The following is a 16,928-nucleotide window of genomic DNA, read 5'->3' on the forward strand; positions in this document are numbered from 1 at the left end:
CACAAGTCACTGGACCAAACAATTGACAAAAAGCACATTTATTGGAAAGATAAATGAAAAATTTAACTCACAAACAGCGGATGACAGAACATGATCACCAGTAGCTCCTCTATTATGTACACTGCCGCTACTTAATCTGCGATCAAAACCCACTAGAAGTTTTCAAACCCAGTTAGATCAGCTTATTAAGACATTTTACTAGCGAATTTTCATACATCTTGTTGGGCTTCCATCTCTGCTAGCTCCTCCCGCAGTTGGAATTCCAGACCTTCGTCGTACTCTTCCTGGAGTTGAACCATCAGGCGACTGCATTTGATAAGTTGCATAGCTAAGGCGGGATGACGGGGAACCCGACCTACTACTCGCTACAGAGTAGGTAGAAAAAAGGTTAGAATAATTCAGAAATTTGTGTTCTAGACATCAAAAAATATTTACGCTGGGAATGTGAAACTCCTCTGGATCTGCTTCGACTAATTCTTTCGGGAGACGTAATGGCACTAACTGTGTTTTCAGAATGTTTTCGAATTCCCATTCGGGCTGTTACGAATGTAAAATATATACATTTGAATCATTGCCAAACAGTATTCATGCATAATTGAAGCTAAACTATAGTTAACGTAACATTAATCGTGCGATGGTGCCAAATAATCTACAGTGAGAATAATGGCAGGCAAAGAAATTCATGCTACATAATTTAAATCCTGATCGTACATTCTACGAATGACTGTAAAATTTTAATGTTAATGGGTAAAAGCCAATAAGCGCAAAATAATTGTTAAATCTGCCAAATTTCGCAATGTAAAAAATGTATGATTAAATAAAGTTGAATCTGGAGAATTGTGCTTTTCGAAAACTTACGTAGTGAGGCACCAGAACCTCTTGGCAAATTTAATAAAGGATTTAAGCCACCGGCTCGAATCTTAGCTCTCCGAACTGCCCCAACATCTATGGCACTATTTGAACGCATGGTATAGGGATTGGGACGAACTAAAAAATACAACAAATACAACCAAAGAATACGAGAAAAAGAATAAACACAGATTGAAAAGAGAAAAAAAATTTCCAAATGAAACAAATTAAGAAAATCATAACATCAACGAGATTTACCAAATTACTCGTAATAAGCAAAAATAATATGGATATTCCCTGACCCTTGATAATTATATTTAAAAAAATGGCACTGTTCGAGAGCAATAGGCACTACATTAGACAGGGTGCAATCGTACATAAAAAAAAATCATAGAAATTATAAAACCATTTATTGCAAATAAGGCAAAATTGTATAAAGTGAAATAAGAACCATTATCATGTAGATAAAACTGTTAAGTATAAAATATATAAAATTAAAAAATTAAAATCTACGGACTCCAAACTTGAAAAACATGCATCAATAGAACACTTATTCTCGAGTAGAAAGGTAAAAAAAAAAGTATTTTTATAAAAATTAAAAAACAATCTAGTGGGAAAATAATCGAAAACTCAATCTTCCTCGTAGGAGGAGCAAGAAGAGGAACTCTTACTTTGTTCACCCTTGCTGTTGTACACCGGAATTCCCGATCTTCCCCTCCCACTTGTTATACCTGCTAATAAACGGCCCGAGCTGCGCAAAGGCACGTAAGGGAATATAAATTTTACACACACTAAAAGAATGACAAAAAATAGATAAGTTTACCTGAGATTCTCAGTTGAACCACCATGACTTGATGCTGATGAACGGAAAGGCCTACCGGCACTATTTAGAGAATTATTACTGGAGGAATTGCTCATGGAAAGCTCTCCTTGTAACATTCTTTGTTTGCTGCTATCTAGAGAGTTCAACAAGCTATCTGCTTGCTCTCGGAAATGGTCAGCAAAGCCCCAATACGCTCTATTGAGACACAAAAATTTTATTCATACATTAAAACATTTTAAGATTTAAAAGTTGGCTTACTTCCGCGAAAATGCTCGCGCTTCTGGATCGGCATCACTAATACCCTTCTTTATAGCATCTTGAAGTAACGCAACGTGTTTTTCAAGTGTATGAGTTGGCCACGTGTGTAATAATTGATCAAGAAATTCTGAGCAAGACCTAAGTGGGAAACATTCTCATTCAATAAAACTTACTAACAAAGAGGAAAAAATAACGAATTACTTTCTGATATCCTTTGATTTGGAAGATAAGTTATAAGCGATAATGGGAATTAAACGATTGACATGCGTATGCTAAACAATAAAGGAAAAATAAGTTAATACATCTGTTATTATTATGGGAAGAGTGTAAGTTCTGACCTGAATGATGAACCTAACAGCAACTGTGCCAGCTGATGACATAATTTTAGCGCTATTAGGTATGAGGTTGATTAAGTGTGGCAATAATGATTCCGCAAAGCGATCTAGTTTAGATCCCAGTAGCTGAGCTAAATAACTATAAAAGTGGTAAAAAGAAAAAATTAAATTTCAGAAAAATACTATTTTATTAAGAATATAAAATCATACGCAATGGATATGCATGCTTCTCGAACAACTTGAGACCGAAGATCCTTGACAGAGAGTTGGAATGGTGGCTCTAAAAGCCTGAGATTCGGATAAAGTTCATCGTATTCCACCCCGCCTGCTATCAAGACACTTCTAACCCGTTTTAGCTTGTGATAAAAAAATTGTAATTACATTTTCATCTAAAATAAAGAAAAATGATTATTCTTACAGCTTCAACACGCTTCTCCCAATCACTATTAGAATCAGAGAGGGTTTCTCTAATTTTGGTTAATTCTTGCTCCAGTTCCTTTGAACTATAGAGCTTGATTTTGAAAAATTAATTTAGTCGTGCTTCAAAAGTCTTGAAAGGATAAGGTAAAATTGAGGGATTTTATTTGAATTAATTATGTACCTGAATTCTAGGCACATCTGTAAATGCTCGAATAAACATTTCTTCATCCGCCGCTCCAGCAGATGCTAGGAATTCAGAAAAAAATTTTAAATTGTCAGAAATAATTAAAAACAAAAGATTACGCAGTTGGGAAAAAAGTGTTGTCATAGTGTTTAAAAAAAACCGAAAAAGGAAATGTACAAAAACGTGCTAGTGCGATTTTGACATCTGTGTTGAAAACACAACTAAAATTTGCAAGAAAAAGCAATTTGCTAAATCATGCAACGCTACGCAGCATAATTCTTCTATAAAACGTTAAAACTAAGGTCAAGAATTTATTATTTTTGCTGTATTTGATATTGCGTTCTCATCAACCCGTGATAATTTTTAGGACACCCACACAACTTTTTTTTGGATATAAATTATGTTCCAGAATACTGCTATAAAATTTAATATTTATGAAAACTGGTTAAATGAAGATATGACGTAGATAGATAGAACCAATAGTGGGCGTAAAATTTTACGATTAACATTATTTCTGGGTTCATGAGTAAATTTTCAAAATAGGCAGTGACTTAATAGCTTTATTTCCATGCCATCTCCACTAATATTTGAAATGCGCATAAAATAATTTATAATTAGTTTAATAATAGGAACTGACGTAAGTTCTATATAAATATTTCAGCACTAGTTGAAGCACATTGCGATTTTTTAAACAAAATATTTAAATTGCATAATTTTATAAAATAATAATGTGAATTTATTGGTCAGGAGAGCTCTAGTTGAGCTACCTGAGTAAGTTGACGTAGGCGTTGTAGCGGAGCCTCCGCTCTTGTAGTTAGTGCGTTTCCTCTTAGGAGCTTTTATATATAATGAGGAGAATTAAACACGTTTTTCATGTATAAAGTTAAGCTAACTACGGCCATTTTTAAAAAACAGCGAATGCAAACCGAGGTAATAAAGACATTAACTTTCTCTTAAAGAAATATTTTATCTGATCTTATTATAATAACTCTTGACGCGGAGGTTAAATCTTGGGACAACCATTAGAGTTACTAATGACAATTGATACTTTTAGGAAAGATAAAAATTGCTAAAACTGTGAACTGAGTGAAGTCAATGAAAAAAAAATATTATACTTAGGCTTTGAGCTAAAAAACTGCGCAATACCTAAAATTCCTATCATGATCTTGATTTTCACGCACAATAGTAAAAAACCACTATCCATAACTGAAATTTCATCTTGGAAAAGTAAAAATAGGTCAAGAAAAATGAAAATTTCGAGTCATTAAAAGCCGCTGGCTATCTGTATAATATTTTCATTAAGAGTGGCTTTTTTACAGGGAAAGTAACCTTTGTTTCAAAGCAGAACCATTTCACTGCCATAGGGTACGGAAAATGATTAAATTTACCATAAAGATATTAGCTATAATGACATCGGAACGGTTTGTTTGGTTTATGAAACTTGCAGGGAGTTCCTATTTTTTTTATACCTATAAACCATCGTACTTTACATTTTAAAGATAACCAAAATAAATCTACCCTCATTAGTATTAAGTTAAAAACAATTAAAATTCCAAAAACTTACTAGTTGTAGTGGAAGGCTTAGGGGTTGTAAATACATTGCGTCGTGTCGGGGGAGCGCTGCTCACTCGTTTCACTGTTACGGCTCGAATAGGCTAAAATAAAAAATTGTTTACTTGTTAAAACTTAAAAACCAACTAATTTAAGTCATATTAATGGGAGTAGTAATATAACTAATCTACAACTTCAAAACTATTCGCACAATTAGTAAGGTATAGTAAATTATTATTCGCAAGGTACAAATTCACAGTAAAGAAATGCGGTCCTATTTTTTCTATACTCACCCCTTCTAAATCACTCGATTCAGAGAGCTGTTTATGTTATGCAAATGAAAAATGCAATAAGAAAAACAGATAGAAATTGGAAAAAGCGATGACCAATAAGAAAAGAAGCGGTTGGAAAATAAAAAAAGGAAAAAAATCAGCAAGAAAATTATCTAAATCCGTTTTGTACATTAAAGTCTGGAAAGATGCATCTGTTTGGGTGGGCAAATTGACTAAAAGAATCCACGCTATCAAGGCGAGAGTTCTCAAAAATGACAATTTAAAACGACAATTTACAGTCATATTACCGGATCTTAGAGAAAATTTATGACATTGCCCCAGGGGTTTTTCATATATTCTTGAAGAACGATATGACCTACCACGTAGCGAGAAAGACCGTGTGGATTTCATATAACGAACAGATTAAGCGTTTTTTTATATCGATATTGAAATGATATTTCGTAATATAATGGGGTGGGGGGAATCAAAAAATTTAAGAGTCATATTACAAAAGGAAAAGGTTATCAACAAAGGTAAGAATTTTTGGGGCGGAAAAGAAAACGCAGTTACATAATATAAAGTGAAGACAAAAAACACAGATTAAAAGATAAATTAAGAGCTACGGGGCTAGAGAAAATACTTATTAACCTTCCACTTCCAGTATAAGAAATTTGGTTTAACATAAAATATTACCATATAATAACAAAATAATACTTTTCAACAAATTTATATAAAACGGAAGATAAACACACCTGAGGTTTGGAATCCACTTCATCGCCTCCTCTATGGCCTATAAAAGAAAAATGAAATAAATGAATTAATTTTAAAAATCACGAAATTGACTAAACCAATTACAAGAAATTGAAACTTTTATATAATATTATATAAATAAATAATTAATAATTATATATTTATGTAATAAACAATATATTATACGATTTCATTTTCAGCGCAGAACAGCGCTCCGTAGGAATAGCTTAACTGGTCAAACCCAGTAAGGTAACTTATCCCAGAACACACGTGTGCTGCTGTTAGAACACTTCTACAGTAGCTCCGGGGAAATTGCGTTAATAGGCCAAACCCTGTAAGTAAACTTCTCCCGGAACACACGTGTGCTGCTGTTATAACACTTCTACAGTAGCTCCGTAGAAATTGCGTCAATAGGCCAAACCCTGTAAGTAAACTTCTCCCAGAACACACGTGTGCTGCTGTTAGAACACTTCTAGAGGCGTCAATAGGCCAGATTAGAAGGTCGAACATTTTCCGCGGTAGATTCTTATAAAAAATACAACATTTAGAGAACTTATATCAACGTTCGAGGTAACGTTAAGATGGCCTTAAATTTTTTCGTCGAAAACCGAATCGACAGACGCTAGATAAGGCTGCAATTGATAGACAGTCGAGAACCCGGCTTGTAAATGCGCCATAGAAAAACGGGAGAGTCGAAGGAAATAATGGAGAATCAATAGGAGCTATACCTCCCGGCTCCATCCTCATCGACGTCCGCAGCCATCCGATCCCCATCGTAAAAACCTATCCACAAGCCCCCCCTCCTCCTTATCCCTCTTTTCTAAATTGCTGGGGTAACCTACGCTTTATTGACCTACAAAATTTATACATACGAAAAAGTGCCCCTGTCACAACGTTGGGCCCTACCGCGCTGTTATCAAAGAAGATTGCGCGACGCGACCAAGCTACTATAAGGTTCTAGAGTTTTTATCAAGAACGTATTTAGGTAACTGAGAACAAGTAGTATTTACGCTACTGAGAACAAGTATGTATTTATTCATTGAAATTTGAAAAACGATAAAAGGTTTGTTAATCAATAAACGGGTCAAAAATAGCTAAAACCTAGATACATTTATCAAGGTTTTTAGCTTTTTCGCCACGTTTATTGATGGACTTTTATACCTTTATCAATAAATACAATATTGATGAGAGCTAAGTAGCAATAAGTATGCAAAATTGGCAATTCAAATGCCATCTGTCGATGACTGGTTTAAAAATATTTATATTCACGATTTTTTTCGCTTTTTATTAAAGTTGCGCGAACTAAATTAAGAGTTAACTCAAGCTTTTTCGTAATTATACAAGATTTCTTGAATTGTATAAATGTTTGTTTGTGAGACGAACTACACATGTACATTCTCCGTAACATCAGTTAGTTCTTGTTTCTTAATTTTAACGGAGAAGTGATGGGACGATAGACGCTAAGCCTTTATTATACAAACAAGGATGACATTAAAGATAAGCCCAAAGGGTACTTGGACTTTTAAAGCAGACTTAAAGTTTACACGAAACGTTCAACAATTTTTTGACACAAAAATTTATTAATGTAAATGTAAGGGTTTAGAGCGATTTGAAACTCTTCAGGGAGTTATAATTATAATTTAACAAATCTAAAGACATTTTAATTTTTAATGGGTAAGACACCACTTTAATTTCTCAAATGTAGTTCAGGGTTACCGAAGTTTTCAGATTAAAATTTCCCAACTTTTCCATATTTTCCCTGAGCATCTCCTAGGATTTTTCCTAACTTTTGATATTGGCAACCGAACATTTCTGATTTGTAGACCAGTTTTTAAAATTACCCGCCAATTCCCTGATTTTAGATTAATTTTTAAAACTCCCCGACACTTCTCTGATTTTAAGTCTTAATTTTCTTTACTTCCCCGTCATTACCATGCTATTTAGACATTCTTAAAATTCCCCGAATTTTCGACCGACACACAAAATCCCTGACTTTTCCAGGAATTCCAAATACTTTGGCAACCCTGTAGTTAGAACTGTATATTTCTTCAATATCACAAGTAGAAATATCTATTTACATATTCTGTACCCAAACCTACGGCAGTTAATGATATTTAGACGAAACGCACCGTAGTTCATTGCTACAAAAACTACTAAGAGTTTGCACCAAAATATCGTCGATTGATTTAAAAGTGTCATCGTCTACATCATGTTGGGAAACTATGTTGAAATTTTCAAAACCGTAAAGCTACGACCGTTACCACGAAACCCAGATTTAAGCTCAAAATGTTTAGTAAGCCCGCCAAAAATTTTTGGGTGTAAAAACTGAATCAATCAACTAGAAACCACATTTTATTGTACTATTTCCAGGGTTGGCACAATTTTGCCAAGGGTGGAAAAAACTATATTTTTCCGCAGTTTTTTCCACCTATTGTTTTCCTGTTAAAAACCATGTGGAAAATCGTACTTCCATGGTTTTTACCACCTCTAGTGGCAAAATTCAATAAAAAATAATAAAAGAAGTAAATTCTTCTATTCTATTCACTCTTCTTCTGGCCTTTTTTTCATCTCTCCTATTTGCAATGACCAAATTAGTCACTTAATAGATATATCAATGATTAATTTAGCATGAAAAGTTTTTTTTTCCATTTTTTCCCACATGTCTCGGCAAAAACCTTTGCCAACCCTGTACTATTCCACCTTACAGAAAAACGTTCCTTAACTTAACAGTCCCAAATTCCTCCCTCAAATTAATTGGATATTTACACCGTAACCACTTTAACCTCAAACGGACTTCTGATACCATGGTATTTCTCGAATTGAAAAGGTGGACCCCACACGAAGAACCCTGCCTTCCGATTAAGAGTTATTTGAAGAAATCAAAGCAACGTTTTACAACATTTCGACGTGATACTTTGCCACTATCAAATCGAGAAGTCTTTAGTAAGATCAACGCGTCAGGGCAGGAAGGAACATTTATATCGAAGATGTTTATCTCGACAAGAAAATTGTTTTTTAAAAAACGGGTTTTTTCCTCATATAAAAGCGAAAATCGTACCTATTCCGATTCTAAGTTCGTGCCAAAGGTTCGAAGATTATTTAAAAATATTTATTTTAATGGCGAAAAAAATCGTTCGATGAAAGGTAACGTGGATATAATTATTTTCAAATATATCAGAAAATCCGAAAAATTGCCAGAGGGTGAAGCAATCCATTTTGAAACGCGTCTCATTAGGGACTCTTAACGTGCGCTTTGGACGTAATTAAAAAAGAAAACCACCTTTTTGCCCCGCTTCCGAAAGGGTTGAAATGATTCATTTTCCCGGCTTGAAATGGCTCCAAAAGGGTTGGACACGATGGTTAGGACAAGTGGAAATAAAAGTGATATCGGGGTTGCCACATAAAATTCCCCGACCACTTTTACATATCTTCCTGATTTTTTAAGGCCACAATTTGTCATTTTCGAACTTTATATTTTACTTTAGCTTTTATTTTAGTGTAGGTGACTCTTCAGGTTATAGTTTAAAGGAGAACGGTCAAGCTTTAACCAGTTAGATAGCCCTATAGACCATTAAAAACTAAAATTTATGGCGAAAACCGCATAAAAAATATTGAGTGGTTAATTTTTAATAAAATAAAGAAATTTCGGGAAATCAAAAAGCGCTGGTCCGCCGCGACACCCGGTGAGAAGTCGGTGAGACAGAAAAACAAAGTAAAAGCGCGCGCTGCTGAAGACGGCAGACGCGAAAAAAAAATTGCACGCGCGGCGCGTTCCAGTTATAAGAGACCTAAGCCTAAATTGGGCGATTTTAAAAGTTAGGATAGTTCTCAAATCGCTCATACGGGGTTAGGGGCGCTGGCGGCATCCCCTAAGATGGCGGCGAAAATTCAAACCCAAACACCTGGCGTTATTTTTCGTTTCAACTTTTTGGGCCAAAAGCTATTTTTTCAAGACCAAAAAAAGGTACGTGTTAGTATATTGAACGTCTTGTTAATTTTTTGATACGGAAATAAGGCCATATTTGGAAAAGCTTGGCCATTCCCCTTTAAGATCCATAATTTTTCTCAAATTCTCATAATTACCTTAATTTTTCCCTGCCCTGGATAGGTCCATTTCAAATCAGGGTTCTTGTTGCTTTTGATTTGTTATTAAATCGAAAAATCGATTTATTTTATTTAAATCGTATTTTTAATATTATTGATTTTTATAGCACCTTTTCTTGACAAATTCATTGATAATTTGGGTAGAACGCTAACTATAATTTAATTAAATATTATTACTACTTAAATGTAATTTGTTATATCTGAATTGGCAATGCTAGACAGCATACATTTTCATAAATACATTAGTATAATAGGTGATTTAAATCAAATATTAAAAAAAGAAAATTGATTTAAATCGTCACAACCCTGACTGCAATAACAAAGGGGATCTGTTTACGACGAAATCCGTTGGTACGGTGGAAAATAGGCCTTATTAGGTTTATATAAGGCTAAGGCTAAGGCTCGGAAGTTATAGAAGTGATATGGGCAGGAACGGCGACTCCAAAAAAAGCGTTGCAGGTAGCAAATGCAATTCATTCTTGGGACATTCCCTGGAGAAGTATCTCGACATTCGAGACGTCAAAAATGAGATTGAAGAGGCGGCAAGGCCAGGGACACAAAACAAGAAGGGCCTAGGAATAAACGGTTTCACACCTTAGTATTTAGCTCACGTCTTGAAACAGGGTTGCCACCGTTTTTTCACAATCAAATTCCTGACTTTTCCTGGTTTTCACTGAACATCTCCTGAGATTTTCCAAGACTTATTTTGTACCAAGATTTTGTATTTTTTAACCTGTATTTGAGTAAAAGTTTCCTATTTGCAACCGAAATTAAATTCCCGGATTCATAGACTAATTTTTAAATTCCCTGACTTTTCCCTGATTTTTAGAACCATATTCAAATTCCCCGACTTTTATAGGTTTTCCCTCAACATCTCCTGGGATTTTCCCTCGACTCATTTTGTGCCAAAATTGTATTTTTTAACCTATATTTGAGTAAAAGTTTCTTATTTGCAACCGAAATTAAATTCCCTGATTTATAGACTAATTTTCAGGGTTGGCATAGAACCAGCCATACCGGTTATAGCCACCTGGTTAAATCCAGTTATAGCCACTTGAAAAAATCCAGATTTTAGTGGATTTTTAAAAAAAATTACAATGTGAATATTTTTGTAAATTAATAGTTTTTATTTAGAAATTTAGTTTATTTTTTGTTTCATATTTAGAAACCAGTTTACTTTTACCAGTTTTTCGGTAGGTTTAAAGTTCCAAAGTTCGCTGCCTCGCTTCTGTCATCCGAGGAAATCAAAAGAATTCAGTTATGTTATATAGTTATTTTGCTTTATTTGTTTAGTTTCTTATTTACGACAATAACTGCAGACAATTTCTACTTACATAAGTAAAAGGTACTGTTTATATTTTAGCCGGTTATAACCGGGAAAAAACCGGTTATAGCCAATTAAAACCACTGGTCTGGATTTAAAAAAAAAGCCGGCTTTTTTCCACCCTGCTAATTTTTAAAATTCCCTGACTTTTCCCTGATTTTTAGAACCATATTCAAATTCCCCGACCTTTCCAGGTTTTCTCTGAGATTTTCCATGACTTATTTTGTACCAAGATTTTGCATTTTTTAATCTGTATTTTAGTACAATTTTCTTATTGGCCACCGAAATTAAATTCCCTGATTTATAGACTAATTTTTAAAATTCCCAGACATTTCCCTGATTTTTAGAACCATATTCAAATTCCCCAAATTTTACAGGAATTCCAGGTTTCCCAGGTACCGTTACTCGGCGAAGATACCTCGTAACTCTTACAATGATAGCTATATTAATAATAATATTAAATAATATTAATAATAATATATCAAATTACGTTAATAAAGGTCCACAATATTAATATTTTAATGTCGATGACAATTATTAGTAATAAATATTTGGCCTTAAGCAGTTTTCCAATACTTTAACTACAAAAGGGCGTGTACCACACACGACGTAGAAATTCTTATTCGCGCGGCTTGCATGAATACGCCTTAAAAGGTTAGACCGCATAGAATGACGTCATCAATCGTCCCAAGTAGCCGAAAGCTTTATGATTGGACTAAGTCTTTTAGGGTGTAATCGTTATACCCTTTTCATACGAGGTTTATGAAACCGAATTTAGTTAAGTTAGGTTTTTTTTCATACATATTTGGGTATGAAAACTTAATTTAGACTGTTTATTACAGGGTTTGAAAAAAAAACCGCTTTTTTTAAAAATTAAAAAATTCAGTTTGGTAAAACCGGTGGTTTAAAACGGTTAAAACCACTATTAAAAAATGGTCGAATTGCTTATATCTAGCCCTCATTACTTCGAAAATGCTCAAATTGCCAGATTTCCAAATTACGTTTTTGCACGTGACAGCAGTACCTTTACATTGTGAGGTATAGCCGGCTTATTTACCCGCTTTTATACCCTAACATGGCGGCGTATGAATTTAAAGATCCCCCAGTTGCTTTTATCTAGCTCTCATTACTTAAGACAAAAAGTGAAGGTTAAGTTTTAGTTTTTTCAATATTTCTAATTCATTTCTCAATATTTTTTTAATAAAAAAAAGTGATTTTAACCAGGGTGGCTTAAACCAAACAGGCAGGTTTATTAAGCCAATAAGCCCGGTTTAATAAGCATTGTCTGAAAAGGGTATAATCTTAAAAAATAATACTATAACCTTTTCAACGGTCGAAAACATACGTTTAGGGCCAAGTACAAAAACAGGAGCCGAGGCGAAAGAGACGTAAGAAGAAATTGGATCAATACGAAGTTAGAAGTAGCTACAGTAAGGAGACGGAGAGTCTGAACGCGTCAGACAGAAAACTGCGCAGTATTTCGTCCAGCAGGGAAAGAAAAATACCGAAAACAGAGAGACGTTCACGTACACACATACACCTATTTATTATTTTTTAATCCGCTAAAAAGCGAAATAATGACGAGGAAGCAAAAAAAAGTCCCCCAGAAAGGGTTGGCCATTAGGCGTGGTTGCGGCGTCATTGAGGCCGGGGTAGAGACCCAATAAGTCCACCCGACGGATACCGATACCGGGAGTATGGATTTTTGTACGGAATGCGAACGGAACTGTACGGAGAGCCAGCCATCCCCATCCGGCGTGGCGGCCTCCGCGAGTCGGGACGAAATGTAATAAAAGGTGTAGGATCTAACCTTCCTACTTTGCCGCCTTCCAAACGATAAATTTGAAAACCTGGCTGGGGAGACACACTGGAACTAGAATAATAAAATGTTGTTCAAATAAGAGCGCTAATATTAAGTCTCCAGGTCGAGCTGAACGTTCGCCGTTACCTTCCGGCCGTAACGAAACAGGATGGTAGGCGTTCGACAATACTTAATTGACTCGGCGCGTCGCTGGAGTCGTAGAAGAAGGTTAAAGGACTGACTCTGAACCTTTCGAGTCAATACGTCGTCGTTATTAGAGTAGTCGCGTAAGTGGAAATCGTGTTTTCCCATATACAGTTACGTATGACCACACATTGTCGTTGGACTTTAATCTTCCGCGTATTAGAAGTTTTGTTAAGAGCCATTTCTAGAACAGGGTTGCCATATAAAAATTGCCAGACTTTCAGCACCATATAAAAATTGCCCGACTTTCAGCACCATATTAAAATTGCCCGACTTTCAGCGCCGTATTAAAATTGCCCGACTTTCAGCGCCGTATTAAAATTGCCCGACTTTCAGCGCCGTATTAAAATTGCCCGACTTTCAGCGCCGTATTAAAATTGCCCGACTTTCAGCGCCGTATTAAAATTGCCCGACTTTCAGCGCCGTATTAAAATTGCCCGACTTTCAGCGCCATATTAAAATTGCCCGACTTTCAGCACCATATTAAAATTGCCCGACTTTCAGCACCATATTAAAATTGCCCGACTTTCAACACCATATTAAAATTGCCCGACTTTCAACACCATATTAAAATTGCCCGACTTTCAACACCATATTAAAATTGCCCGACTTTCAACACCATATTAAAATTGCCCGACTTTCAACACCATATTAAAATTGCCCGACTTTCAACACCATATTAAAATTGCCCGACTTTCAACACCATATTAAAATTGCCCGACTTTCAGCACCATATTAAAATTGCCCGACTTTCAGCACCATATTAAAATTGCCCGAATTTCAGCACCATATTAAAATTGCCCGTCTTTTCCAGGAATTCCAGGTACTGTGGCAAACATGTAGAATTACCTCACATTCCTGCAGGACTTTAGCTTAAAGGGCCCAAAAATCGTTTGGATTTTTAGGGTGTGGCTAAATAATCGCGTATTTCGGGAAGTGGCCCTTTGGCTTTAAAATGTGTCTCGAGGTTCTAATATATAACATTACCGGAAGTTATACGCTCCATTCGATATTTATCTTCTATATTTTCTATGATTCGGTCTAATTTTTAAGTTATGTATTTTTCACGACAAAGGCCTTGATCCTTTCGATTATGACCAAACCACTCCACACGGATATGAGTATTATTTCGACTACCTAACAAACATATCAGCTAGGCTAATATACCAGAGGCACAACGATCCAAAGTGGCATTTAAATAATGGTAAATAACAAACGTTAAGGTACAAAATGGGAAAAGTGGTAATAATATATTTCCATGAATAATTAACAGTATTTAAAACTTAAACTTACATTTAAGTATATAAAAACTTTCAGATTTAGAACAGACTTGTGGAATATTTAAAAGGAAGTTTAAAATCTTCAAAAGTTGATATATTCCTTTTTTGAATGACTTTATTGATTTCACATATATAATAAAGGACCGATTTTTACAAAACTTTAACAGTGGTAGGAACAATATTCGAAAAAAAATCATTTTGGAACACTGCAGAGGCACCACCTAAGGCCCAAGTCAGCTAGCCAGTTAGCTGTTGGCGAGTCCATCGTACCACGCGAATTAACAGCTCCCTACACTCACTATTACACCAAAACGTTTTTATGGAAAGGAGAAACCGAAGAACTCGGGGGAAAACCAGTCGGGAGATATCCGGTGAGTTTTCACTAGAGGTCGGCGTTTGGATAAGAATTAATCACTTCATCTTTTTTTATCCACAACCGACGATTATCCGAAAAATATTTTTTTTTGCATGTTAAAACCCTTTCTATCCGTAGATAATATCTATAAATATTATATCTATAATATATAACCGCAAATTTTAGGGTTAATCGATATTTTGGCAGTTAATTTATCTGTTTTGCCTAGGGATGCACCGATATATCGGCTAATTTTTCAAATATCGGTATCGGCCAATATCGGCCGATACTTCTGGTATTAGAAAAACATTAAAATTTAAAAAAAGGCGATACTCAACTAACTAATTAATGGAAAACATTTATTGCCACAACCTTACATTTCCTTTTAAAAAGGCCAGTTCTTCCACAACACTCGGCTATAGTCTATTTAACAGGTGGTTACGAGAGTAAACAAAAAAGCATAATATTGTGATAGGTAACTTTGTTAATATCGGCCGATATATCGGCTATCCTAGGCCGATAAAATCGGCCGATATTATCGGCCACGATTAGCCCATATCGGTGCATCCCTAGTTTTGCCCACCTCTAGTTTTCACTCAGTGCCACAAGCTAGGATTGAGCCCGGCTCCTATAGTTGCGAGGCGAAAGTGCAACCCACTCCGCCACCCCACTCATCATAGATACTTATTTAAAATATTTCCCTGAGATTGCCAACTACAAATCGGACCGACTAAGCCTCTTTATCTCAAAACAGCGGTAATCGGATTTGGTTCCTATTCATAGAAAAAATGGACCACGGAAGCAATTTCCGACAGAAAAAAAGAAGTGGGAAAAAGAAAATGATAAAAGATTTTCTCCGGAAGAAGCTCCCAAAACAAGCCGCATTATTATTATGAAACGAAACCACCGGGGTAGAATGCGCATGAAGCCCATCACGCCCTCGACCAACACGAGAAACGGATTCGTCTGTTGGGAAATTAAAGTTATTCCTTCCTAAACCCACAGCGCCTGTTATTAATATCGCCTTGACGAAGGGGAGGAAAATTTAATATAATTTTTGCCTTTTTTTTTGCTTCTTTGGAGTGGAGGGGGGGGGGGTGAGTAGAGGGCAGGGGGATAGTAGGGATTGCACGCGCGTGCAAAGATGAAGTATCCTTTCCGAAGGGTCAAAGGGGACTTTCTCCCACGCGGTTACGGATCAAATAGCAGCGAGAGATAAACCATTCAAACCCTTACGCGAGATTTTTTATTTTCAATCTTCCAACTTTTCCCGACCTTTAGAGACAACGTGACCGGCGTTTAAATCACGTTTATGTACAGACCCTTTCGATACGGACCCCCCCCCCCCCCTAGCGAGTAATTCGCGAATTTCAATTAATATTTCCCCTTGGAGGATTTCTAGCTATACAAGTAAACAAGATTTTGGAACAAACTAACGAGGAGACGACCCGAGGTGAAACACACCGATTTGGTTCGAACTCGGGGGTTTGGTAGACCATGTAACTTGAAAAACCCTTTCTTTTTCATTATTGTTTTATTTATATTTTCACCATTTTCAAAAATTTAAATTTTTTACAGTTGGTACCCTTAAAATTGGTCAGATTGCCATGTTATAATTTTTAACGTTGCTCCAAATTATGTAGAGATAATCAGGATTGGGAGCAACGTTAAAAATTATCTCCACATTATCAGAATTGGGAGCCAAGCTAAAAATTATCTCCACATTATCAGAATTGGGAGCAACGCTAAAAATTATCTCTCCACATTATCAGAATTGGGAGCAACGCTAAAAATTATCTCCACATTATCAGAATTGGGAGCAACGCTAAAAATTATCTCCACATTATCAGAATTGGGAGCAACGCTAAAAATTATCTCCACATTATCAGAATTGGGAGCAACGCTAAAAATTATCTCCACATTATCAGAATTGGGAGCAACGCTAAAAATTATCTCTCCACATTATCAGAATTGGGAGCAACGCTAAAAATTATCTCTCCACATTATCAGAATTGGGAGCAACGCTAAAAATTATCTCCACATTATCAGAATTGGGAGCAACGCTAAAAATTATCTCCACATTATCAGAATTGGGAGCAACGCTAAAAATTATCTCCACATTATCAGAATTGGGAGCAACGCTAAAAATTATCTCCACATTATCAGAATTGGGAGCAACGCTAAAAATTATCTCTCCACATTATCAGAATTGGGAGCAACGCTAAAAATTATCTCTCCACATTATCAGAATTGGGAGCAACGCTAAAAATTATCTCTCCACATTATCAGAATTGGGAGCAACGCTAAAAATTATCTCCACATTATCAGAATTGGGAGCAACGCTAAAAATTATCTCCACATTATCAGAATTGGGAGCAACGCTAAAAATTATCTCTCCACATTATCAGAATTGGGAGC

General features: G+C 35.6%; 1 protein-coding gene across 1 annotated transcript in view; it reads right to left on the reverse strand.

Moving 5' to 3' along the window:
• chb (CLIP-associating protein) overlaps positions 1–16,928 on the reverse strand; it is a 76,940-nt gene that overhangs the window by 4,441 nt on the left and 55,571 nt on the right. The window contains exons 8-22 of the mRNA XM_090159324.1: positions 5,445–5,482; positions 4,714–4,740; positions 4,434–4,524; positions 2,867–2,931; positions 2,684–2,776; positions 2,476–2,621; positions 2,269–2,404; positions 2,132–2,202; positions 1,931–2,068; positions 1,673–1,867; positions 1,521–1,600; positions 859–987; positions 436–537; positions 216–365; positions 72–152 (exon numbers count right to left, since the gene is read on the reverse strand). Coding sequence (XP_090015450.1) covers positions 72–152; positions 216–365; positions 436–537; positions 859–987; positions 1,521–1,600; positions 1,673–1,867; positions 1,931–2,068; positions 2,132–2,202; positions 2,269–2,404; positions 2,476–2,621; positions 2,684–2,776; positions 2,867–2,931; positions 4,434–4,524; positions 4,714–4,740; positions 5,445–5,482 — 1,542 coding nt within the window. The remainder of the gene's footprint in view (positions 1–71; positions 153–215; positions 366–435; positions 538–858; positions 988–1,520; positions 1,601–1,672; positions 1,868–1,930; positions 2,069–2,131; positions 2,203–2,268; positions 2,405–2,475; positions 2,622–2,683; positions 2,777–2,866; positions 2,932–4,433; positions 4,525–4,713; positions 4,741–5,444; positions 5,483–16,928) is intronic.

This window comes from Leiobunum rupestre, chromosome 9, assembly GCF_980474605.1.
Source record: "Leiobunum rupestre chromosome 9, qqLeiRupe1.1.hap1, whole genome shotgun sequence".
In the NCBI taxonomy this organism is placed as follows: Eukaryota; Metazoa; Arthropoda; class Arachnida; order Opiliones; family Sclerosomatidae; genus Leiobunum; species Leiobunum rupestre.